The sequence below is a fragment of the Bubalus kerabau genome, chromosome 1 (assembly GCF_029407905.1).
Source record: "Bubalus kerabau isolate K-KA32 ecotype Philippines breed swamp buffalo chromosome 1, PCC_UOA_SB_1v2, whole genome shotgun sequence".
Taxonomy (NCBI): Eukaryota; Metazoa; Chordata; class Mammalia; order Artiodactyla; family Bovidae; genus Bubalus; species Bubalus kerabau.
In genome coordinates this window covers 97,736,868-97,763,970 of record NC_073624.1, presented here as the reverse complement: position 1 = coordinate 97,763,970, position 27,103 = coordinate 97,736,868, and the positions used below count along the sequence as shown (strand labels likewise).

At 40.2% G+C, this 27,103-nt stretch overlaps 1 protein-coding gene across 1 annotated transcript; it reads right to left on the bottom strand.

Moving 5' to 3' along the window:
• Positions 1 to 236: 236 nt before the first annotated feature.
• Positions 237 to 27,103, bottom strand: NDUFA12 (NADH:ubiquinone oxidoreductase subunit A12). The gene is made up of 4 exons (XM_055585304.1): positions 26,946 to 27,103; positions 26,057 to 26,139; positions 21,976 to 22,063; positions 237 to 510 (listed from the first exon to the last, which is right to left on the bottom strand). The coding sequence occupies exons 1-4, from the start codon at positions 27,029 to 27,031 to the stop codon at positions 330 to 332; spliced, it is 438 nt and encodes a 145-aa protein (XP_055441279.1). The 5' UTR covers positions 27,032 to 27,103; the 3' UTR covers positions 237 to 329.

Sequence of the window (27,103 nt, the reverse complement as noted above, 5' to 3'; positions counted from 1 at the left end):
CAAGTTTCAAATTCCCATGAGAAGATCTGTTTGGCTCAACTCAGAGTTAGGTCTCCCCCGTCAATCAGCTACGGCAGCAAGGCAGGGCCACAAAGCACAGAGACAACCTCACAGGTGACGGGGGACTGTACACTGCACGGCTGCCCCAACAGAAGTCTACTTCAATTACTCATGTTTGTAAGCTTCTATTTTGCAGCTGATAAATAAAGTTAAGGGCAAAAAAGCACAAAAGACACTGCTTAATCAAATAACTTTAATCAAGTTAACAGTAAGCAGTACAATTATAGGAAAAGCCCCATATTTTACATGTAAATTGCTTTTCGTCGTCTTTACTTGTAAGGTGTCGAAGGTGGGACCCACTCCTGAATCTTCTTTCTAGTGGTGGAATAAGGTACGTACTGTTGTGGAGTGCCACTCAGATTGAATTTATGGTTTGTCCAAATGAATTTACGAGCAGTAGGTGGTTTTACTGTTGGAGGATCATCAGTCATACAGTGAAGCCAACGATGCCTTAAAGAGAGAGAGAGAAAAAAAAAGACAGTTATGAAGAGGTAGCCTAGTGTAGGAGGAGGAGAGCTAAGAGAGCAGTTCTCAAGTTATTACGTTGCTTGAGCTCAAATCTCAGCTCTAACTAGCTGAACTTTCCTATGCCTTGGTTGTTTCATCTGAACATTCTTACTAAGAAAAGTATACGGATTAAATCAGATAATACCTAGAAAAACTCCTGTGCATGGCAGGTACTCAATCAATGTCAGCTACTGCTTTTATGATTATTACATGTCATCAAATCTAGGACCCCATCAATTTTAAGATTCACCATTATTTTATGTATCACTAAGAAAGAAAAGAAGATGCTGCTAATTGTGGCACTACTGATTATAACATGTATCTTAATTTTAGATATAAAAATGTAGTTTAGAACTGATGACGTACAGCATTATTCTATTGGATGCTAGAGGCTGCCTCCACGGTTTCAGCATGCTCAGGATGCTCTGGTTCATGAAGCTCTAGTTTGAAACCCTTCAGGCTCCTGTCAAAGAAGAGGGTCTCTGCGTGCATCTTAAGTCAAAGCTTAAGTCTGAGCACTGGAGAACATACAGTTTGTTATAATAAAGTTGTTCAACCACAGCCCAAAGTTCACGAGTGTTTCAGCTTCAAGTGTTTGTAAAAAGATACTTGGGGGGAGGTGCCAGAAATCTGGCCTAAAGAAGGTAGCCGGGCGTTTCCTTGGAGTACAGAAAACTCTCTAATAACAGAAAAGAAAGAAACTAAGTCCAAGGGACAAAGAGTAGAACTGAGCAGAAAACCAAGCTGAATTTATATGGGAAAGGAAGGGGAGAGAGAATTCATAACAAGATTCCGAGCTCTTAAGACAAAGATGACTCTATAAGAAAAGGGAATGAGGTGACAGGCATAGAATTGCAGCTCCTGAGGAAAAAAAGGGCTGGGGTGGGATGAGGGGTGATTACCCGGCTAGAGAGGAAAGGGCAAGTCAAGGAAGTTTCAGTAAAATAACTAAGACTAAAGCTTGGACTGCAAGGAGATCCAGCCAGTCCATTCTGAAGGAGATCAGCCCTGGGATTTCTTTGGAGGGAATGATGCTAAAGCTGAAACTCCAGTACGTTAGCCACCTCATGCGAAGAGTTGACTCATTGGAAAAGACTCTGATGCTGGGAGGGATTGGGGGCAGGAGGAAAAGGGGACGACAGAGGATGAGATGGCTGGATGGCATCACTGACTCGATGGACGTGAGTCTGAGTGAACTCCGGGAGTTGGTGATGGACAGGGAGGCCTGGCATGCTGCGATTTATGGGGTCGCAAAGAGTCGGACATGACTGAGCAACTGAACTGAACTGAACTGAAAGCTAATGAGAAAAATGCATGAGGCTATGTAAGTTTAAGAATATCTGCTAACAGTAATTGATAGATACAGCTAGGTAATTGTCTAAGATCAATAAGATATTATTACAGTTGCTATATTTGTGTCTAAAGATAATTACATCATGACCAGCTAACACAATGAAGAATGAGGAAATCTAAACCCACCGGGCTGCTTTCTCTCTTACATCCTCCAAAGGAAAATGGGGATTAGTGAAAGTAACCTGGACCAATAAACCATGACATTATGAGACACCAGTGGTGAGACAGGAGGGATTAGCTGTGAAAACCAAAGCTTTTACTTACCAAGGGGTTTTATGTAAGTTAAGGCACAGCAGAAATATTTAACTTTTGCCTTTTGAGTCAGCCTAAGTAACTACAAAAAAGTGTGTTCAAAAAAACGTTAGTTGCTCTGTCATGTTGGACTTTTTGCAACCCCATGGACTGTAGCCTGCCAGGCTCCTCTGTCCATGGAATTCTACAGGGGAATCTTCCCAACCCAGGGGCTGAAACCAGATCTCCTGAACTGCAGGCAGATTCTTTACTGTCTGAGCCATTTTTATTCAAATAATTGTCATCAAGACTCCTGAAAGTTAAAATGATATTTAAAGAAGCAGAGTCCAAAGCTTTTATATGCCTATTCAGTAACTTAACTGAGAGCTCACAGAGAGATAGAAAATGCTAAAAAGAGATAGAAAACTAAAAGAGGAGGGAATTCTCCGGTGGTCCAGTGGTTAGGACTCAGCAGTTTCACTGCCAAGAGCCCAGGTTCAATCCCTGGTCAGGGAACTAAGATACTACAGACTGCACTGTGAGGCCAAAAAAAGGAAAAAGAAAACTAAAAGAAATTTTTACCGCCAACACATAAAATCTGAAAATGTTCATCTAGTAAGACTATTGAATGGAGTCAGGGAATGAATAAACAATAATTTATTCTCATTATGTTAGAATAAGAAGCTACAAGAAATAAGAAAATGTTTATAATCTGCTAGCCTAATATAACCCTTCTAACTATATTATTAAATAAAGCATAAAGAAACAATATCTTTTAGATTTTCACACTGAAGAGTTTGCACAAACAGGTTTTCATTTGGGTCGTTTTTATTCCAATTAATTAAAGGCACCAATGGACTAAGAGTACTGCCTAAAAAACTGTGTTGAGCTGGCATCAGACCCACTTCAACTTTATATCATTGTTATTATCTTACAGAACAAAATATAAACTTAAACTTGATGATAAAGTCAGTAAGACTACAAATAAGGAGACTGGCAGAAAGGCAAAAAGTTATAAATACAAAAGAGATAAGTATTTGTAATGAAAACAGATTACACTTTGGGAAAAACTTAGTACTCAAATATACTCAAGTATGTCAAAATTAATAACAAAGATATTAAACCACAATTACAACACAACTCAAATGGAAATAAATCCCACAGGTGGTTGATCCAATTTTCAGTTGTTAATGAAGAAAACAGAAAGACTGGAACACAAAAAGAAGTGTAGAAAGGACGGGAAAGGACGAGCTTCTCTTTCTTTGAAAACATACTACTTCACCTAAGTTTGAGGTTGTTAGCCACTCTAAGTACAAAATGGAGGGATTTATTTCTGAAGAAAGAATAAAACAGCCTAATAGGAAATTTAAGAAATAAAAATATACACCATATAAAACAGATTGTAAGATGGTAAACAATCTTTAAGATGGATATTAATAACAAAGATACAAAGTTTAATTTTCCTTTTCAGAAATATAACAGCAACAGAAATATAGGCAGTTTTGAATCTTTTCCTTGGATAATAAACATTGTTAACTTTGGGAATCAAGGCTGGAATCTGTGTTCATGTTTCAGATATTTTTACCTAACATTACAGAGCCTAGAAACAACAAAGATTTTTCAACTTTTCAAAAGACAGACTAAGAAAAACCACACAAACCCCTCCAGATGGTTTTCTGAGGTAAAAATATTCATTATACTAAAACTATTATTACTCCATCTCACTTTAGTTTATGAAAAATTCTCATGCATACCACTCAATCACTTAAATTAATACTAAGTATTTTGTATTTTAAAACTGAGGAAACAGAGTTGAAACCACCTTCCCAAGGTCCCACAGCACGTATGTCACACAGCTGAGGCTTGAACAGTTTCCCAGTAGCCGAAAAGAACATCGTGATCAGGAGCTTACATACAAGCAACAGATGAAAACTGGCTGGGATGATGAGAGCACTGAAGTATCTGTCAAAACCCTGAGATCCAGCTAACCACAGGATAAGACTGACATATTTAACAAAATAAAAACCAAAGACAATTCATGACAAAATAGCCAACTCAAACTTCTTTAGCTACTACTGTTTTTAATTAAATGCAATCTGAATCAAAATCTCAATAGGGTTTGACAATTATAATTCTAAGGATCAGCTGCAAGCCTATCTTAAGAACACTTTGAAAACACAACAATCAGGAAGGCTGGCAATACCAGCCTTTAAAGTCACAAACATTAGAACAATATAAAAATTGGTACAAAAACTCTGTACTAAGAATTTGGTACAAAACTATAATAATAGAACAAAATCCCCTAGACTTAAGGATATATAAAGTAAGGTTGGCATATCAAATTATTGGGGAAAGTAAATTTTTCTCAATAAATTATGCTAGGACAATTAATTTTGTTGAGGAAAAAGTGCAAGAATATTTATATTCATAAGACGTGTTGATACTAACAGAATATGAAGGACCATTTCTGAGCTTAACATCAAAGTCCAAAAGCCATAAAGAAAAAAAAATGGTAATTTTATTACATAAAAATTGAAATATGTTTATGTCCTAAAACTCTGAAAACAAGATTAAAAAATAAAAGAAATGGAGAAATATACAGAAAAGTAGTTAATCTATTACTACAAAACAGAAAAAGTTAAACATCCAATAGCAAAACAGATAAATGATGTTAAAAGATAAGTCATAAAAAGAAAAGATAAAAAATTTTAACCAAGGGAATAAAAATTAAAACAAGATATAATGTTTTACTTGCTAAGCTGGTAAAGATTTAAAAATAAAATAATATCTAGTATTGGTGAAGTTATAGAGAAATCAAACTCACATACTGTGAATGTATTTACCCTGAGAATGTCAACTGAGGGTAATTTGGCAGTAGGTATCAAACACTTACAAAACATGTACACTTCTGGACTCAGCAATTTTACTTGTAGGAATGTGCCACAGAAAATAGGATGTGTGGATAAACACTTACATACAAGGATACTGACCAAAGTTTTACTTATAATAGTAAAAACACAGAAAAAACAAAACCAAGAATAATACAGGGAATACTTTAACTCAGGCCATAGCCACATGACAGAGGATTAAAGCCTTAGTAAATATTATGTTAACAGAGAATATTTTAATGACTTGAGAAAACGCTCACCAAATATTAAGCTTAAAAAGCAGGTTATTTACTTAATTTACTGAACGATCAGATCACATCAGTCACTCAGTCATGTCTGACTCTTTGCGACCCCATGAATCGCAGCACGCCAGGCCTCCCTGTCCATCACCAACTCCCGGAGTTCACTGAGACTCACGTCCATCGAGTCAGTGATGCCATCCAGCCATCTCATCCTCTGTCGTCCCCTTTTCCTCCTGCCCCCAATCCCTCCCAGCATCAGAGTCTTTTCCAATGAGTCAACTCTTTGCATGAGGTGGCCAAAGTACTGGAGTTTCAATAGTAGATAGCATTTGTAAGTCATGGCACTGTTCTAAACAATTTATAAATATTAACTCATTTAATTCTTAAAACAACTCTATGAGACAGATGTTATTAACCTGATTTAATAAATGAGGAAACTAGAGCACCAAGAGTTTAAAAATAACTTGTCCATGATAGTGAAGCCAGGATTCAAACACAGGCTATCACTTTAAAAAATCCACTTACATTAAAAACAAAAGCAAAGGATATATATGCACAGGAAAAGGGGAAATGAGAAGAATATATATCAAAATATCAACAGTATTTTGTCTCTGTGTGGTAGGGTAATAGGTTACTTTTATTTGCTTTGTGATTTTCTGAATTTTCTGTAACAAACATGTACTACTTTGTAAGACCAAAGAAAGCTATTAAAAATTAAAATCCTAATTCAAAACAACTAGAGATTCAAAACAACTAGCAGGGTTTTAAATCCTCCTTGAAATAATCTGTCATTTATTTGAGACTATAAGTAGGTTCTTCTACTTCTAACCCCACTTCACCCCACTTTAGACCATCACTTAAAAAAAAAAAAATCACTCTCTTTAATGTACTGAATGTTTTAGTGGCAGATAGGCTGTTTCTCTCAGTCTACCTTAATGCGAATTCTTCCTGTCACTTCCACAGCACAATGTTTTTCACTATAGTTACATAGAAAAGGTTCACACTGTTTTTCTAATTTAGAAACCTCAAAAATTTCTACATATGACTATGTGTGGCATATTTTATACTTTGATAACCTGTGAACATCAAATAGATTTTGTCTGGAAATTGCAGATAGTTCTTTGTTCACCAAACTACCCAGTTTATTTCCACAATCAGATATGAAATTTTCCAACAACACATCTTTGTAAAATGTTACATTGAACAGTGAATAAAATGTGTTATTTATTATAAAGCAATATTCTGTAACACCTACATATCTACCTAAACCTGCATTTTATAGTTTCTTAAAACACAGCCACTTAATACTCTCATTTTCTGGAACAGAAAATAAACATTAGGAAGGAACTATTTTGAAAATAACCTGCAACCCACTGTACTGAGTAACACTTGTTTCAATTCAGAGTATTTTATACAACACTTACTATCTGAAGAAGGACAGACTGAGCAGATATATCAAGAGGAAGACAATATTCTCTGGAATTGAGAGATGGCAATTTATTTAGAAAAATAATATTCTAAAAGACTAAGATACAATTCAGTGGGACAAGATATTAAAAAGGACAGGCTGAAGTTAGAGTGGAACTCAGAGGTAAATATATTACAGCTTCAAATTCATACAAAAGCTATGAAACAAGTGACAGATATACCATTTTTGGATCAGCCAGCAGAAGCAAATAAAATTACTGTATCCAAAAAGCAAAATAACAGTTGTTTCAAGTAAAACAGTATGTCCACATTCATCTAACAAAAGTTTACTGAGCGACTACTACGTGTGAGACACTGATTTAGGCATTAGCAACACAACAGTGAACGAGATTCTTACCAAGAAGCATGGCAGCTGCAGAAACAAACCGTGAGAGAAGGATGGGGCTGTTTCAGCTAGGGCAGTCTAAGAAGTCACTGGAACAGACACTTGAACAACCTGCAGGCATGAACCATGCAATCTGGGGAAACATCCAGTGCAAAGTAACTGAGGTAGGAGTGTGGTCACTCCATGAGGAAAAGCCAGAAGGCCAATGTGGCTAATAAGTCAAGAGTCAGCAGGGTGGTGAACTGGGCAGGGCACACAGACCTGGAAGGGCCAGGACAGCATATGGCCTTGCAGACCGGGTGAAGTGAAAGCCGCTCAGCCGTGTCCGACTCTTTGCGACCCCATGGACTATACAGTGCATGGAATTCTCCAGGCCAGAATACTGGGATGGGTAGCTTTTCCCTTCTCCATGGGATCTTCCCAACCCTGGGATCGAACCCAGGCTTCTCTCATTACAGGTGGATTCTTTACCAGCTAAGCCACAAGGGAAGCCCAAGAATACTGGAGTGGGTAGCCTATCCCTTCTCCAGTGGATTTTCCCGACCCAAAGAATCGAACCAGCGTCTTCTGCATTGCAGGTTGATTCTTTACCAACTGAGCTATCAAGGAAGCCCTGCAGACCAAGTAAGGAGTTGGAATTTTAATTTTCATCATAATGGAAAGCCAATGGAGAGTTCTGAGCAGAGTACTGATATAATCTGAGTTAACATTTTAAAATAATCACTCTAATCACTTAATCATCTTCCCAGGTGGCGCACTGGTAAATAATCTGCCTGCCAATGCAGGACATGCAAAGAAACATGTTTGATCCCTGGGTCAGGGATATGCCCTGGAGTAGGAAATGGAAATGCAATTCAGTATTCCTGCCTGGAAAATTCCATGGACAGAGAAGCCTGGCTGGCTACATAGTCCATAAGGTCACAAAGAGTCGGACACGACTGAGCAACTGCACGCGCGTGTGAGCGCGCACACACACACACACGATCATTCAGTATGCTGGGAATACTGGTATATTGTAAGAATGTAGGCCAACCAGTTAAGTGGTTGCAGAAGTCCAGGCAAGACATTCCTGTGTTCTGGACTGGGGTAACAGCCATAGATGTAGTGATTAGGCATGGGATATATTCAGAAGATAAAGCAGAAAGAACATGCTGATAGAATGGTTCCTAGAGAAAGTTTAAAAGGACCCTTAAATTTTTGGCTTGAATAAACAAGAGTCATTTAATGGCTTAGGAACATTTTGCCTGAAAGGTTCATTAACCTACCTACACTGGGCATCTGAAGATATTTTAAAAAATCAAATATATTACATTTATAAATGTGCCCTAAAATGCTTTAAGGGATGTAATTAACTAACATTGCAAGTGGAGATAACTCCTTAGGAGAATTTCTTTCCATTAGCGTTTATTAACCATTCATCAAAGAACAAGAGAATATAATTGTTTTTTATTTTTATGCACAAATATTCAAGTTACTAATCTTGCTATCCTATTCATAAACAAATCCTCAAAGCTTAAGAGCAACTACATTTTAAAGTTTGCAGCTATAGTTAATAGAATATTCATTTTAAACCCAAATTGCCATTAGTCCTGTCTATATTCAAAGCCCCTCTACACTAAAAACTCAAACTGACAAGCAGCATATTAAGTGAAAACATCTGTGCTATAGTAAGTGAGGGGAGGGGGAAGGGAAATGAAATACTGTATATAACAAATATATTTGTATACACACATTTACCTATATATAGTTATTAATATTTATAATCACAAATCTTCTAAAGAAGACGTGACCAATAAACTATATCCTGTTCTCCACATTGAGGGCCTTTGAAAACATTCCTTCTCTACTCAAAAGCCGACAAACTGGTATGTGTTCAATCAGTGAACAAAACCTTAACAGTGCTTATTTCTTGGCTAAGGAATTATAGTTTATTTTTGTTTGTCCTTCTATGGATTTTCCAAGTTTTCTATAACAACTGTACATTTTTACCATCATGATTATAAGGATTCTTTTTAAAAAGGAAAATTGTTTATATTATATGCTGAAAAAAAAGAGTAAATAAAACTGAATGATTAGGAACACAACTAACATAAACATTTATTTTAAAAGACTAAAGGAAATATGGCAAATGCTGACAGTGGTTGCGTCTTAGGGGTGTATGTGGATTATCCCTGCCCACCCAACAGATTTTTTTAAATTTTTCTGATCTCTCCACATTTTGTTCAAGAACAGATTCCATTTAGATTCAATGAAGTTCATACTGCCAAATGTACATGGACACTTCTCTGTCCTTATATTACTTAATCTCTCAGCAAAAATCAACACAGTTAGACTTCCTATGATTATTGAAATGCTCATTTCTCTTGTCTTCCTTACTTTGCTGCTGCTGCTGCTAAGTTGCTTCAGTTGTGTCTGACTCTGTGCAACCCCATAGACGGCAGTCCATCAGGCTCCCCCGTCCCTGGGATTCTCCAGGCAAGAACACTGGAGTGGGTTGCCATTTCCTTCTCCAGTGCATGAAAGTGAAAAGTGAAAGTGAAGTCACTCAGTCGTGTCCAACTCTTCACGACCCCATGGACTGCAGCCTACCAGGCTCCTCTGTCCATGGGATTTTCCAGGCAAGAGTACTAGAGTGGGGTGCCATTGCCTTCTCCACCTTACTTAGCTGCTGCTGCTGCTCAGTGGCTTCAGTCGTGTCCGACTCTGTGTGACCCCATAGACGGCAGCCTACCAGGCTCCCCCGTCCCTGGGGTTCTCCAGGCAAGAACACTGGAGTGGGTTGCCATTTCTTTCTCCAATCCTTACTTTGCTAGAACTACTTATTCTTTACTGGCTTGACCTCTGTTCTAAACTACAGATTCATCTATCCTGCTGTTTACTTAACATAATTGTTCACTTGGATTTCTGGCACGTATCTCAAATTTCCTACATCCAAAAAGGAGGCTTCTGATTCCTACCCTCCACCCTCACAGGCTACCCTTCTCCTAGTCTTCCCATCCTAATGAAAGGTACCACCACCCACCCAGTCTCTCAAGCCCGAAGTAATCATCTCCAGGTAATCCTCCCCTCCTGCTACCTCACTTCTCTAAAAGGCTTCTAGAACATCTTCTGTCAAGTGGAAAAAAAAAAAAAAAAGCTGACTAAAATGATGTTGTGTGTATGTATGTGTGTGTGTTAAGTTGCTTCAGTCATGTCCGACTCTTTGCAACCCTATGGACTGTGTTAGGTACCCTAAATAAATTAACCCTACAAAACAAAAGCCATTGTCAATGTCACCATGGCACTAAAAAAATCTTCAAGGACAAATTATTTTCTGTAAAAAAAAAAAAAAGCGAAAACTTTTGAAAATAAGCTATAATTTCTTTTAAAAAGTACTTATGTATTACTTGAGTAATTTAACCGTTAATTTTAATAAGAAAAATTAATATATGGGGAGGAGAGACCAGTGCACTACACGGAAGAAGGAAGGACATGTTACTTTAAAATGAACAGAAGGTGCCACCAAGTGGGAAAAAAGTATATCCACAGTAAAGAAAAATCCAGGCAAGCCATGGTTTTTTCTTTTTTAACTTGGCTCAAAGGATTTCAGGGTTCAAATATTTCAAACCACACACAAACAAAACTTTGTTTCTCCTGATATAAATGAAAACAGCAATTTTATACTATTATGCAAAAAACTGCCCAAATTTTCTTTCTATTGGTATTCAACAACATTTTATCGTGTCAAATTTCATGTAGATACTGATTATTTACTTGGTTTACTACCATAAAAATGAAAATAAATATTATTATGCATTACTGTATAGATGGTGGCAATTAGCTAACTTAAAGATAAAATTAAGGGTACTCCAAAATGGTATAAGACAGTATTTGTAATCCACTGAAATAAAGACTTTGAGTATTCTATTCAGTCAAGTTAAAGGAGAAATTAAAATCTAATTGTTGACCTCATAATTGAATAAAGACTTCCATGGTGGCTCAGACGCTAAAAGCATCTGCCTATAATGCAGGAGACCCAGGTTCGATCCCTGGGTCGGAAAGATCCCCTGGGAGAAGGAAATGGCAACCCACTCCAGTACTCTTGCCTGGACGGACTGGGGAGCCTGGAAGGCTACAGTCCATGGGGTCACAAAGAGTCGGACTAAGCGCCTTCACTTTCACTTTAAATGAATAAAAAAGATAAGAAAAGGAAGGTACTGTAACAAAGAAAAATAACACATAGTAAGTTACAATATAGTATTAGTCTACCAGCCAGTACTCATTAAGTGACTATAAACTCCAGGACAGGCTCATATATTTTCATCCGTATTAATGTACAAACCCATGAGTACCTGAAACATAGTGGGGTGCTTAATAAATATTCACTCAATGGCATGAACTATTTGTAAGCTGGGTGCTGTGCTGGGCTCTAGGCAATAAATTTTTTCTTTAATTTTCAAGGTTCGAGTGGCTCCACTGCCCATCCAAGATGTTTGCACCACCATGGATACCTTTTGTTTATCTACTAACAGACCTTACCAACTGCTGACACAGTCAAAGAAAATGAAAGCTTTGAGACAAGACCGACAAAATGAACTCATTTTCCCACACAATTTCTCATGTTACCACAAAGATGGGGAACATTAAGTGAGCTACTGATGCTGCTAAGTCACATCAGTCGTGTCCGACTCTGTGCGACTCCATAGATGGCAGCCCACCAGGCTCCCCCGCCCCTGCGACTCTCCAGGCAAGAACACTGGAGTGGGTTGCCATTTCCTTCTCCAATGCAGGAAAGTGAAAAGTGAAAGTGAAGTTGCTCAGTCATGTCCGACTTTTAGCAACCCCATGCACTGCAGCCTACCAGGCTCCTCCGTCCATGGGATTTTCCAGGCAAGAGTACTGGAGTGGGGTGCCATTGCCTTCTCCGAAGTGAGCTACAAGTTCATTAAAAATATGCCCTGGTTCTACCAAAAACACTGAAAGGATGCCACTGAAGGGAAATCCTTCCCCAGGTGAGACTATGTAACTACTCAACAGACTCAGAGACTGTCAGAGGCCACAGAGGGCCCCTGAGAACTCAGCAGGGCCAAGCACGGGAGCCACAGCCTGAGAACACAGGGACACATCAGGTGTCGCTCCCAGAGGGAGTCTTTGCAGTAGTTCGTCCGGGGACAAGGCTCACTGAGACATCCATCTTTGACTCTGTAGATGACACAGCACGGGCTCAAGGGAGATGAGGACCACAGGAGGCAGGTGCTGGAGCTGCCCTAACTTTAAAGCTTCACGCCCACAAAAGCTAACATCTCTGCTAACAACTACACAGGTACGGCTTCAGGACTGCCATTCCCAGCAGGGACATACCGGTTCTAAGAGCAACAAGACAGGGGAGCCCAAACATAGCTGACTCATCAGGCATTTGCAAGTCCTCTCAATCTAGATGCAGTTTGCCAATCAAGGATCAGTTTTATCCAGCACTATGACTGATACAATCTAACCTGGTTTCCAGGGTGACAGAGCTAGATATTTAACTGAAGATCAGAGTCTCTCAACCCTTTTACCCATAATTTATGAAAACTGCATACTATGCTAGGTAAAATCACACTTGAAGTCCTATCTCCAGCACCAACCTCTATTCTGACCTCCAGACTAATGTTTTCAACTATCTACCCACCACACTCTAACAGACATCTCAGCTAGAACTCCTGATTACCCCTTCCAATTCTGCTTCTCCCCTTCTGCCTGCTCCTCCTCTTCCCAGCTAATATACCACTAGTAGTTCAGGCCAAAATCTTGAAGTTACCCTTTTCTCTCAAAATCCAATCTATCAGCAAATCTAGATGAGTCCATCTCACTTCAAAATGAGTCTCTGTGGTGGGCAGCCTCTAAGATGACCTCCAATGACCACATCCTCCTGGTGGACATACCTCTCCTTGACTGTTGGGCTAGCCCGACCGACTCAACTCTAACCAACAGAATACAGCACCAGTGCGGGGTGTCACTTCTGAGATCAGGTTTAAAAAGACTGCAGCTTTCAACTATGGTGCTCCCTTTCATCTGCTCCTGATTGTAACTCTGGGAAAACCAGCTGCCGCATCATGAGGTAGTCTTGAGGGGAGGCCCACACGAGTGTTCTAAGGTCTGTGAATGAGTTGAACAGTGGATCCTTCCAAATGTAAACCTCAATATGACTGCAGCCTCACATGGCAAAGAGATGGGGAAACAACGGAAACAGTAACAGACTTTATTTTCTTGGGCTCCAAAATCACTGTGGATGGTGACTGCAGCCATGAAATTAAAAGACAATTGCTCCCTGGAAGAAAAGCTATGACAAACCTAGATAGCGTATTAAAAAGCAGACACATTACTTTGCCGACAAAGGTCCATATAGTCAAAGCTATGGTTTTTCCAGTAGTCATGTATGGATGCCAGAGTTGGACCATAAAGAAAGCTAAGAGACAAAGAATTGATGCTTTTGAACTGTGGTGTTGGAGAAGATTCCTGAGAGTCCCTTGGACTGCAAGGAGATCCAACCAGTCCATCCTAAAGAAAATCAACCCTGAATATTCGTTAGAAGGACTGATCCTGAAATTCCAATACTTTGGCCACCTGATGCTGACTTATTAGAAATTACCCTGATGCTGGGAAAGATTGAAGGCAGGAGGAGAAGGGGATGACAGAGGATGAGATGGTTGGATGGCATCACTGACTCAATGGACATGAGTGTGAGCAAGCTCTGGAAGATGGTGAAGGACAGCGAAGCCTGGCGTGCTGCAGTCCATGGGTCGCAAAGAGTCGGACATGACTGAGCAACTGAACAGCAAACACACGGTGTCTTCTGTGTGGCCTTGTGAGAGATTCTAAGCCAGAAATATCCAGCTAAGCTGCACTCAAACTCGTACCCACAGAAACTGTAAGATAATGTTTATTGCTTTAAACTAAATTTGAAAAATCTGTTACACAGGAGTAGACAACGGTGTGTGCGTGCTCAGTCGTGCCTGACTCTGTGAACCCAGGGACTATACAGCCCACCAGGCTCCTCTGTCCATCCTCTGGGATACCCCGGCAAGAATACTGGGATGGGTTGCTGTTTCCTCCTCCAGGGGATCTTCCTGACCCAGGGAATGAACCCGCGTCTACTGCGGGTCCTGCACTGGCAGGCAGATTCTTTACCTCTGTACCACCAGGAAAGCCCCCAAGAGCCATTAGCTGGGGCTAAGCAAAGTAAGCATCTGTCTGCTTGGCACAGTGGGTGGAGAGGAGGAGTGTGGCAATAGACTAGTAAGGTGACAAAGCCTGCACGGGGAGAAGAAGGCATCCTTGTGGGGAGGTAGGGGGAGTTGCCAAGCTGATGTGGGGTGCTGGAAGCAAAGTGGGGTAAGAAGGGCGTTCAGAGGTGGGGAGTGGGAAGGAAGCAATGAGAACTTCAATACATAGAGTGGAATTCATCAAATAAGTAACTCTATTTAAAAAAAAAAGAAACAGAAATATGGAAAGAGAAAAAGCTAGAATATAACCTGTGGTGTTGGACTGGATTCAGTGGCATTGCTGTGGATGCATGGTTTTCAATATGTAGACTAAAAAAGACAGAGATATAGATGTATACACACATACAAAGAATTGTTAGAGCCAACTTAGCTTGTCCACTGAGAGAGCCTGGGAGCAGTGATGTCCCAACAGCAGTGAGCATACTTTGCACTTAGATATTATTATAGTTTCTAAATACTATACGGAAAAACAGCAAGAAAACAAAACAAATACAGGGCTCCTCAAAGAAATGGCTGTTTTCATGGGTGGGGTGGGGAAAACATAAGATGAACCTGGAAAAATTGTTGTCAGAAAGAATGTGCTCCAAGAATGCTGGAGATGTTTTAAAAGGACCACAAATGCAGACTGAATGGACTCCTACTGGTCAAATTTATTCAATCTGAGCAATAAAAGAACAAATTATATTAACAGATTATGCTGCTGCTGCGTTGCTTCAGTTGTGTCTGACTCTTTGCAACACTATGAACTGCAGCCCGCACTATGGACAGAGCGCCCTCTGTCCTCGGGGATTCTCCAGGCAGGAATCCTGGAGCAGGCTGCCATGCCCTCCTCCAGGGGACCTTCCCGACGCAGGGATGGAAGCTGTATCTCTTGTGTCTCCTGCACTGGCAGGTTCCTGACCACTAGTGCCACCTGGGAGGCCCATTAAGGGACTATAACCCATGGATTAAAATAACAGTTCATATTGCTATAAATAAATGGAAGTTTCTTGAGTAACTGGATAGTTATATAACTTCAAAGTTTCTCCCCACAAAATGCTAATTGTAAAGGGAAAATGAGTAACTTGAGAATGCAGAAATCTGGGGAAATCAGAAGCCATTTAATAAAATGCAACAAGAAGAACCTGACATTGCTTCCGTGACATTCCTGCCACAGATGCACAGCTCGCATGGAGTTATGAGGAAACACACTGAGAGGCACTCCACAACACAACTGTCCTGCAATCTTGTAAAGTGTTAAGATCATAAAAATCAAGGAAAAACTGATGAACCAATCCAGTGTGGAAGAGACTAGAGAGAAATGAGGTCTACATGAAAGGCATGACCAGACCCTCCTGCTATAAAGGACATGGTTGGGAACACTGATGAAACCTGAAACAGGGTCTGATCATTACACCGCAGTGGTATATCACTGTTCATTTCCTAACTTTGACGGTTACATCGTAGCTATGTATGTAGGAGAATGTACTTGTTTGTAGGAATTATATACTAAAGTTAATTCTGTCGTAATATGACATCATTTTGGAAACTTACTTTGAAATGATTCAAGTACTTGGAACTTTTCAGAAAATTTGGGATTGTTCCCAATTTTTAATAAATTGTAAAACAGGACTTCCCTGGTGGCACAGTGGTAAGAATCTGCCTGCCAATGCAGGGGACACTGTTTCCATCCCTGGTCCAGGAAGATCTGACATGCCACGGAGCAGCTAAGCCTGTGTGCCACAACTGCTGAGCTCACGCTCAAGAGCCCGCGAGCCGCAACTACTGAAGCCTGCGTGCCCGAGAGCCTGCGCTCCGCAACACGAGAAGCCACGGAAATGAGAAGCCTGCACGCTGCAACGAAGAGCAGCCCCCACACTGCAACGAGAGAAAGCCCACGCACAGCAAAGAAGGCCCCTCCTGGCCAAAACTAAATAAAGAAATAAAATGTAAAAACCTGTAAAACAGATCACACTCTATCCTGCCTTCCAGTGACTTTCTAAGAACTTTAAAAAAACAGCCAAAGGATTTACCCATGACTTATAAGATCCACATGCAGATGTAGCTACTGTAGGCCCTAGCTAGTTCTCCTTCCTTGTCTCCTGACATCCTCCCCTCACTCATTCCATTCCAGCCCAACTGGCCACTTTGCTGTTCTTCTGAATACAAGCAATACATCTCAGACACAACGGGCTTTTGCACCTGTGGTTTCCGCTGTCTGGAACTCTTCATTTCCCCACCTCAGTCCCCTCCCCTTTTCAAATGTCACTTCTTCAAGAAGCCTTCCCTAACCCCTGTATAAAACAGCCACCTCCCCCTTGAGAGAAGGCCCTCACTCTTTATGAATATCAGCTCCCTTGCATTTACTGTTTCCTAAAATACATATTTGTTTTTCTGCTTCCTCTCATGAGAGCAAGGGCTTTGTTTCACTCACTTGTTGTATTCACAGTGCCCACAATTGTTCTTGGCATCCAGTAGGCACGCCATAAGTTTTTTGGTTTTGTTTTTTTTGCCATAGGTATTTGAATGAATAAAGATGACAGACTGTAGTTCATTACTCTATACGTAATACCTGGCTCTCTAATGAAAGAAAAATCAACCCAACTTCAGATTTATTCATGGATCAAATCAAAGGTAAGATTAGAGTTCTACAATGCATTGCACTCACTCAGAAAAGGGGGTTCTGAGAAACAAACAGCTGAGCCAATCCAAACCACTCTCTCCAAGGCAGATTCATCACAAGCCTTTAAGCTTCCTTTACAAACAAGGGTCCTCAAAGGTGCTCAGAACTTAGGGGGCCCCACTCCACAAAGAAACCCAGCTCTGTATCCTCAACTGCCCCCAGGCAGTGCCCTAGCGGGTGATATTCTCTTCTACAGCTTTCAGCTTCTTTTTTATGTGATCTCAGATCTTACATATAAAAGGACTGGCTTGGCTGAATAGTACTTATCATTTCAGATTTTTAACTATTTAATGGCTTAAAATGTGTTTCATCCCACATAATTTAAATCAATTCCCTCCCCCAACCCCTAATCTAGATAGGTACTCTGAAGGAGATGGCCATCCATCTGAACAAGACAGCCCACAGACCTTCTACACACTCTCGGGACCAACCCCTCCCCAAAACAATCAACTAAATAAATGAAAACTGCAGGATACCTTGTCACCTAAAGCCAACACTCCACTTTGAGATCGTGGTCTCAAATAGTGCCCCTGACACACAGAATGCCCCTTCAGAGCAGGCAGATAGCTTCAGACCTAAAATCACAGCTCCTCACATTTTCACAGACCACAGATTATTGTTTCCCATTAAAAAGAGCACAAAAATCCAGCCTCAAATAACATCAGTGCTGCTTTCTCATGTTAAGAGCCAATGAGTTTTATTAAAGACACACTTCAATACTGTAGTCTTCAAACTACGTCACTGACAGGGGTAAATGCTTCTAAGCAGTCCAAGCAGGGGACCACAAGTTGAAAACTGTGTGTACGTGAATCCTTATAAACATACTTTCCTTAGCTCACATAATATTTAAAAAAACAAAAAAACTACTCTGTCCAATCAAGTAGACTGTTCAATTTAAATAAAATATTAGATTAGTTCACTTCCTTAGTCACATTAGCCGCATTTCAAGGCACTCTGGGCTACATGAGGCTGGTGGTTTTGTTGTAGTTCAGTTGCTAAGTCGTGCTGGACTCTTTGTGACCCCACGGACTGTAGCCTGCCAGGCTCCTCTGTCCATGGGATTTCCCAAGCAAGAACACTGGAGTGGGTTGCCACGCCCTTCTCCAGCGGATCTTCCCGACCCAGGGACCAAACTTGCGTCTCTTGCACTGGCAGGTGGAATCTTTAACTTTAACACTCACTGAGCCACCAGGGAAGCCCCAATGGAAAGCACAGTTATAGAACGTTTCCATCATCATGGAAAGTTCTACTGGACAGTGCTGTATTAAACATTCAATAACAAACAAACAGAAAATAAATCTCATAAAGAAATACAGATTTCCATTTTCTCTTGAAAAATCGTATCTGGAAATCCTTGGCTGCACCCCCACTTGGTGGAGCTGGAGAGGGAGCAGCACGCTGCCCTGACAGAACGCATGCATTCAGCTCACTGTAGCGCCCAGAACCCCCAGCCGTCTCACAGCAGCACTTCCGCCACTCACTCAGTGCCTGGGTTCCTACTTGAGCCTTTAGAATGAAAGTGAATACTATGAGATTATCTCAGTTTCTACTCAGCAGAGCCCCAAACTACTTCTGACGATCAAGTTCAACTAAAAGATCACAATTAACCTGATACTTTATTTTTAGGTGTGTGTTTTTTTTGTAAAATTTTCTAGACCAGGATCTTCTAGAAAGGATCTCTAGAGTATATCAACCAGCAATCTATGAAATCGATATAAATACTTTTCTTGAACTATTTTTATTAAAAATTTGGTAATTCAAGTAAGCGGATTTGAAATTTCATTTTTAAAATAGACATATTAGAAATCATAGTTTTTAGAGACCTAAGGAATTTGAGGGAATCTCACTTAACAGATGAGAAATCCAAACTCCAGAGAGGTTAAGGAATGTGCTTTAAGTTGAACTGCTGAATAAGATCAGGGCCACAGCTCTTTCAGGCTTTCTCTTCACTATGGCCAAGTGATACCACAGCATCCTGCTTTTCCTCAAAGATGACCACACCATTATGTAACCCAACTTGTAATATGATTGGTGATACCTCTCCATCAAGAGCAAGTCTACACCTCTCCTGTTAAACATGAACAGAGTTTTCTAACTGCCTTGGCCAAGGGAATGCAGACTAAGTACTGGATGATTTCCAACACTAACTCAGATAAAGCAACATGGCTTCTGCCTGGCGCTCCCTCTCAGAGCATTTGCTTAAGGAGGCTCAGGCTACCTGAGGGTATTCCAACTCAACACTCAGCCATGTCCCCAGCTAAAAGCCAGCATCAATTGCCAGACGGAGACAGAACATATCTCCAGACTGTTGTCAGAGCTGCTCCAGGTCTTTGCTCAAACCCTCCAACCTCCACCTTCGACCAGGTTGTCCTTGCTTAAAACCAGCCAAACAAGCCACTACCTCCACCCACACGTTTAGTAAAAGTGAATATAAATTTTTAAGTTAAAGGGTACAGAGATAAGAAAGGAAGCTACAAGCAAAAACACAGATGGAACCAGATGAGACCAACCAATGAATCTGACCTCCAACTATAATAACCCTGAGTCTTCTTATACATTGATTTCTATGATATTAACATATTAAATGGCACACCTACCAACAGTGATGACCAGACATTAATAACAAAAAAAGGATAAAAAGGGAGTGGCACCCCACTCCCTGAGGATGAGGGGAGCCCTACCTTTCCTGGCAGACTAATGCATATGCCTCCCCACCATTAGGCTCACTTCTCCTCCCTTTGTCTTTACTTTTTAAAAAAAAATCCCTCTTGCCACTGATTTGAGTAAGATGGAGGAGGAGAAAGACATGTGCTCATCTCCTCCTAAGAGAACACCAAAATTGCAACTGAACAATCAACAGGAACCCACCAAAATAAAGATACCCCACATCCAAGGGCAAAGGAGAAGCTGCAACAAGATGGTAGGAGGGCTGCAATCGAGTTTAAAATCAATCCTCATACCAGCCAAAGATGCTTGGAGAACACACACAAAAAAACCTTGTGTGCACCAGGACCCCAGGGAAAGGAGCAGAGACTGAGCCAGACCTGCCTGTGTATGAGAGTCTCCTGGAGAGGCATGGGGCCTCAGGAAGCATTATGACGAAGAAAGTCAGTAGAGGTGATGAAATTCCAGCTGAGCTATCTCAACTCCTAAAAGATGATGCTTTTAAGTGCTGCACTCAGTAACATGCCAGCAAATTTGGAAAATTCAGCAGTGGCCAGAGGACTGGAAAAGGTCAGTTATCATTCCAATCTCAAAGAAGTGCAATGCCAAAGAATGTTCAAACTGCTGCACAATTGCACTCATTTCACATGCTAGAGAAGTAATGCTCAAAATCCTTCAAGCTAGGCTTCAACAGTATGTGAACCAAGAACTTCCAGATACACAAGCTGGATTTAGAAAAGGCAGATGAACCAGAGATCAAATTGCCAAAATCTCCTGGATCATAGAAAAAAGCAAGGGAATTCCCAAAAAACACCTACTTCTGTTTCATTGACTATTCTAAAGCCTTTGACTGTGTGGATCACAACGAACTGTGGAAAATTCTTAAAGAGAAAGGAATACCAGACCACCTTACCTGCCTCCTGAGAAACCTGTATGCAGGTCAAGAAGCAACAGTTAGAACGGGACATAGAACAACGGACTGGTTCCAAATAGGAAAAGGAGTACGTCAAGGCTGTATACTGTCACCCTGCTTATTTAACTTCTATGCAGTTTCATGAGAAACGCTGGGCTGGATGTAGCACAAGCTGGAATCATGATTGCCAGGAGAAATATCAATAACCTCAGATATGCAGATGATACCACCCTAATGGTAGAAAGTGAGGAGGAACGAAAAAGCCTCTTGATGAAGGTGAAAGAAGTGAAAAAGCTGGCTTAAAACTCAACATTCAAAAACTAAAATCATGGCATCCGATCCCATCACTTCATGGCAAACAGATGGTGAAACAATGGAAACAGTGACAATTTTCTTGGGCTCCAAAATCATTGCAGATGGTGACTGTAGCCATGAAATTAAAACATGCTTACTCCCTGGAAGAAAAGCTATGACCAACCTGAACAGCATATTAAATAGCAGAGACATCACTTTTCCGACAATGGTCCGTCTAGTCAAAGCTATGGTTTTTCCAGTAGTCATGTATGGTATGGATGTGTGAGGTGGACCATAAAGAAGACTGAGCACTGAAGAACTGATGCTTTTTAACTGTGGTGCTGGAGAAAACTCTCAAGAGTCCCCTGGACTGCAAGGGGATCAAACCAATCAATCCTAAAGGAAATTTATCCTGAATATTCATTGGAAGGGCTGATGCTGAAGCTGAAGCTCCAATCCTTTGGCCACCTGATACAAAGAGCCAACTCACTGGAAAAGATCTTGATGCTGGGAAAGACTGAGGGCAGGAGAAGGGGGCAATAGTGGATGAGACGGTTGGATGGGATCATCAACTCAACAGACATGAGTTTGAGCAAGAGTTTGGGGAGACAGTAAAGGACAGCAAAGCCTGGCGTGCTGCAGTCCCTGGGGGTCGCAAAGGGTCAGACACGACTAAGCAGCTGAACAACAACTACTGCCACCTGGGCAAGAAGCTGATCTGTGAGCATGTTCTTGCTTCTCCACTCTTTGGCCAGTGAATAAAGCTTGTGCTGAGTCAATCTCAGTCAGGGTCCATGGGATGTAATCAGTAACAAGATGATTCCATCATCAGCCCTCTGAGTCTTCCCCTTGAAGCCTCAGACATCCTGGAGCAGAGATAAGCCATTCCTGCTCTGTCTTGTCTGAACTCCTGACCCACAAAAACCCCAAGATAAATACTTATTGTTGTTTTAAGCTACTAACTTCTAGGATAACTAGTCACACAGCCATCACAATTGGGACCGATGCTTTCAGAACACCACCGATTAACTTAGCAATAGAATTTCAACAAATATTTGTGTAATACTGCCAACTTATATAAAATAAAATGCTGATGCAGCCTACCATTCAGGAGGCACCATGCTTCCATCCACATCCCAGAATGTGTTTTTGCCATTCATTTCAGTAGTATATATAACCCATCGGTGTCTGCCTGGATGGAAAGATCAACGTGTAGTTTAGAGAGATGCGAGGAGATAAAGACCAGCTTTCTGAAACAGCGTAATTGCGTAGTATCAAAGTAAGCTTTTTATTAAGAAAAGACTTTTATATGCTCTTATGTAAGAGAAAAGTTAGAGAACTAGAGAGACCCGGGTGTATTATTGAAGGTAAACTCCAGGAAGTACATGGCAAAGTTTATCAACAACCCAGAGGCCACCTCAGGAAAACCCCTCTTGGGCAATGGACTTGCTCTGTGGGTGGAGCTCAGGCCTTTTCCACAGTGCAGAACCCTGGCTTCTCCCCCAGGTGCCCTGCCAAGCGGGTATCAGAGAGGGAAGGGGAATACGTTCCCAGTCATTCTGGGTATTCAGGAGAGAAGAGTGCTCCTCCTGAAACTGGGGCAAGAGAAATGTATTCACAGCAATCACACTTGAGCAACAGGTTTCCATATAAATATTTTTAAATAACCATCAGAGATTCTTTAGGAAATTGGTGGTTATTACATAATAAGCAAGCATTATATATGATGGTTAGATAAGTAGAACAGCTCATGTTATCAAAATAGTATGGCTACACGTTTTAACAAATTTCTATGAAACAGCTGAGAGCCTAACCACAATTTACAAAACTGTTAGGCAAAGGCCTGTATTTTAATGAACACTGTCACTTTTTTTTCTTTTACTTTTTACTGGGGTATAGTTGATTTACAATGATGTGTTTCAGGTGTAGAGCAAAGTGAATCTGTTTATATATATATATATATATCTCCACTCTTATTTGAGATTCTTTTCCCATATAAGCCACTACAAAGTGTTAAGTAGAGTTCCCTGTGCTATACAAGACTGTCATTTATTATCAATGGCTGTTAGGCAAGTTATAAGCCTCAGTTTCTTTATCTATTAAAAGTGGATGATTATACCCACATCTTAACGTTGCTATGAAAACTAAATGTCACACACACACACACCTAGTTTAGTATCAAGCACATAGGTGCATAATAAACATTAATTTCTTTCATCTCTTCCTCACTGCCCTCACCCCCACAAAGGGAATACTGAATTCATCCCTGTAATGAATTTTAAGCCAATAAGCAAAATGATGCCATGATAGAGCTGGGCTTTAACAATCTCATAATCTATACATATCAAAATTTTAAATGTGCAGACTCAGCAATCCGACTTACAGGAATTCACTCTTAGATACTTAAACAAGTGAATGTGGATCTTGTTACAACCAAGCTCACTGCAGCATTGTCTCTAACGGCAAAAAGTTGAAGGCAAAGTGTCTACCAATAGTGAACTATCCCAGAAAATAATGGTTCTTCCATACAGTGGAATACACTGTTGCTATTAAAAAGAACGGTGTGAAAATTTGTAAAATAAGAAAACACAAAACAAGTGTTCAAACAGAAAAGAATGCTGTAGATACCTTCAACTTACTATGGGAAAAATGACCCATGATTTTTAAGTAAAAGTATTTCAGTTTACAAACAACATGCATGACATAATTTTTAAAAAATGAATGTTTACACATGCACTGAGGAATCTTGAAATATATATATATATAATACTATTAAAATGAGGTAAAACTATGCGACAAGGAAGCTTTCCTTTTTCACTTCATACACTAAGTTTCAATGTTTTACAACAAAATGTATCATTTTTTAAATTAGCAAAAGTAAAGATATTTCCAATGTGAGGCAAAAATGGAAAGAAGAAAAGGGGAAAAAATGAAGGAAGTTTAATATTATACGAGTTTGTAACAAAGCGATGAATAGAAAGAATTTTGGCCTGGGGCTCTGCCACTACCTAGCTGTTATTTAATTAAGTTCCTTCTGGATAAGACATTTTCTTGGGCCTCAGTTTTTTTCTCTATTCAAAAAAAAACAGCTTTTTGATAATCTCTTAAAATCAACTGCAGGCCTAGAACTATGATTTGCCTAAATATTACAAAATTATGGTTACAGAGTGTTAAGATACTGCTGTTTACCCCTTGTAGACCAACTTGCATCCAATGCAATCACACATGGATACATGATTTATATATTCCTAAAAATATTATTAAGGTCTATGACCAAGTTTCCTCTGTAAAACGAGGGAGGGGGAGGATTAAAGTGTTTACCTCCAGTAGATGTTAAATATTAAGGTAGATAATGTACGTTATATGTGTTTAGAAAGCACATGGCACTCAAGGCCATTGTATTTCACCTTATCAGTTTTTCCGCTGGATAAAGACTAACTATTCCCTCTCTGATACTTTTAATCTCAATCAAAAGATAATTTTTTTTATTGTAAAAGTAACAAATGCACATGGCAAAAAATTTCCAACACTTCAAGAAGGTAATAATAATAGCAACAGTAGTATAGTATTTTTTGAGCACTTACAGCCCGAGCAATAGGCCAGTGGTTCTCAACAGGGGACAGCTTTGTCCCCCAGGGGACATCTGGCAAAGTCTGGAGACATTTTTGGTTGTCACAACTGCAGAAGGGAAGTGTTTCTGGCACTTGGTGGGTCGATGCCAAGGATGCTAAGCATTCCATAATGCACAGACCAGCCCCTCACAAGAGAAGTATCTGACCCACAGTGTTAATCTTGTTGAGGCTGATAAATCCTACATTTGGATAAGCTCCTCCCATTCACTTTTAATCTATTTTTTATACAAGTTTATGAGGCAAATATTATTATTATGATGCTACTTTATAACATGAGGAAGCTGGGGCTGAGAGACGTTAATTAAGTAAACTTCAAAGTTTTAACATGGAGGAACAAAATATTGAAACCTTACCATCTGATAATACTTCTAAGTTTCTTGTATTTCCTTCCAGCATTTGGCATATGAACACAAAAAGCTTAATTTTCTTCCTGTGAGGCAACAAATTGTTCTGCATCTGGAGCTTCTTGTGTTACAAACACAAGAAACTTTGACATCTTTCTATATAAAATGTACTGGTTTATATCATTCTTAATAACAACAAAGTATTATTAAAAATGCAATTCATCAGTATCCAATTGATGCACGATTAATGTTGCTTTTAGAATTTACTAGTAAAACAATGCTGCAATGGTTGTTTTTGGTTTGCAAGAACATTTAAGGTGGATTCTAGAAGTGAATTGCTGGGACAAAAGATATGTGCAACGTAACTTTTAAGAAAATTTACTGACTGTCCTCCAAAAGGACTGTACTAACGTATATACTTAAAAAAAAAAAATTATTTATCTGGTTACACCAGGTCTTAGTTGTGGCACATGGGATCTTCAATCTTCCTTGTGGCATGCAGGATCTTTAGTTGTGGCATGTCAACTCTTGGTTAGGACATATGGGATCTAGTTCCCTGACCAGGGATTGAACTTGGGCCCCTGCACTGGGAGCATGCAGTAGAGCCACTCGACCACCAGGGACGTCCTAATGTATATACTCATGGCATTTCCCCAGTAAGTATTCATCAGATTGGCAAATGCTTCAAAATTCAACAGGTGAAAAAAGATAACGCTGTTTTTTTGAACTGCATTTCTGTAATTACAAGTGAAGATGAGAGGGATAAGTTAGGAACTTAGATTTAAAATATACACACTACTATACATAAAATAGATAACCAAAAAAGACCTACTATATAGCAGAGGGAACTATACTTAATATGTTGTAATAACCTATAATGGAAGAGAATGTAAAAAAAGAATATGTGTATTTATACATGTATACATGAATCCCTTTGCTGTATACCTGAAACACTGTAAATCAACTATATTTCAATAAAAATTGAAAAATAAAAAAATCATGTATTCTTTTAATAAAAAATAAGAATGAGCATCTTTTCATGCCTTTGTTAGTGACTTAATTTTCTTTTCCTATGGATTATCTTTTTCTTTTTTCTATTGAGTTCTTCATCCTTTTACAAGTACCTTGTAAAAATACATTACGGAAAACAAAGTAAAATCAAATCCCAATCTCACCCCCATTACTTATACCCCAAAATACTGCACTTACCAAAAAACTGCTTGTTGTCTTCATAGTATTTATTTCCATATTTGTCTTCTCCCACTAATGTGCCAACCCTCACATCATTTGCCCTGGGAATGTCCAAAAGAAAACAGACATTTTGGAAAGATTCTTTATTTACAACACATAGGTAAAAGAGAGAATATTAACTTTCACAAACATAGGCAGCTGTGCAAGGAGAAAAACGAGGAGATGCTGGATATGGTCACCGATTGTATACTTCCAGCACAAGAGAAGAGAAACTGAGCCAACTGATGTGCCTTAAATACACTAAATATTTACACGCAATACCTTCAAATTACAAGACTACTTTAAAAAAATCTATTATCCCTATGTCTGAGGCACTGAAGTTAGCAATAAACTTCAGGAAACCTGGAAATTAAAGTGTTTCATCTTAAAATGATACGAACATCTGGCTCTTTCATTCGGCTCTAGGTCTCCAACTCCGTTTCCCCGGACGATGTTGCTCGTCCAATTCATCGAGTTGAAGGACTAGTCGGGGAAAACTGTAATCACTTCGTTTAACTCCTTACAGTACACGGAAGGAAAAGGAAGGAGGAAAAAAACCCCAAAAGTTTCCCAAGGTCACACAGTGTGAGCTTTTGGCAGGCTCATTACTCTCCAGGAAGCAGAGCAGGGGTGCAGCCCATACATGCCCTCACCTCTATGTCACAGCTCTGTCTCTACAGCCGGCTTTGATCCCGTCTCCGGGAGACCCCGGGACAGGCTTCCGCCCGGGGGAAGCCAGGCTGACTTGGCCGGTTGTCCTTGAGAAGAGTTGCGGATTCTCCAAGGTGACCCAAGCCCGAACCCCCTTCCAAGAAACCAGCCAGGGTAAGTCCAGTCCCAGAAGCGAAGAGCATGGCTGGCCGCCTACCTGAACAAGACTCGTAGATAGCCGCGGAGGCCACCGTGGCCGCTGACCTGCTGCAGCCCGCGCTTCAGGACCTGCAGCAACTCCATCTTGTCCTGCAGGCCCCGCCTCTCCGGCGCGCCGCGGAAAACCCACCGGCGGAACCAGCCACTCAGCGGCAG

Excerpts from the sequence above, each read along its gene's own strand:
- NDUFA12 (XM_055585304.1), bottom strand. The coding sequence starts at position 27,031 with ATGGAGTTGCTGCAGGTCCTGAAGCGCGGGCTGCAGCAGGTCAGCGGC. Across the intron at positions 26,140-26,945 it reads TATCTACGAGTCTTGTTCAG|GGCAAATGATGTGAGGGTTG; the intron begins GTAGGCGGCCAG and ends GGACATTCCCAG. Across the intron at positions 511-21,975 it reads AGCATGGTGCCTCCTGAATG|GCATCGTTGGCTTCACTGTA; the intron begins GTAGGCTGCATC and ends TCTCTCTTTAAG.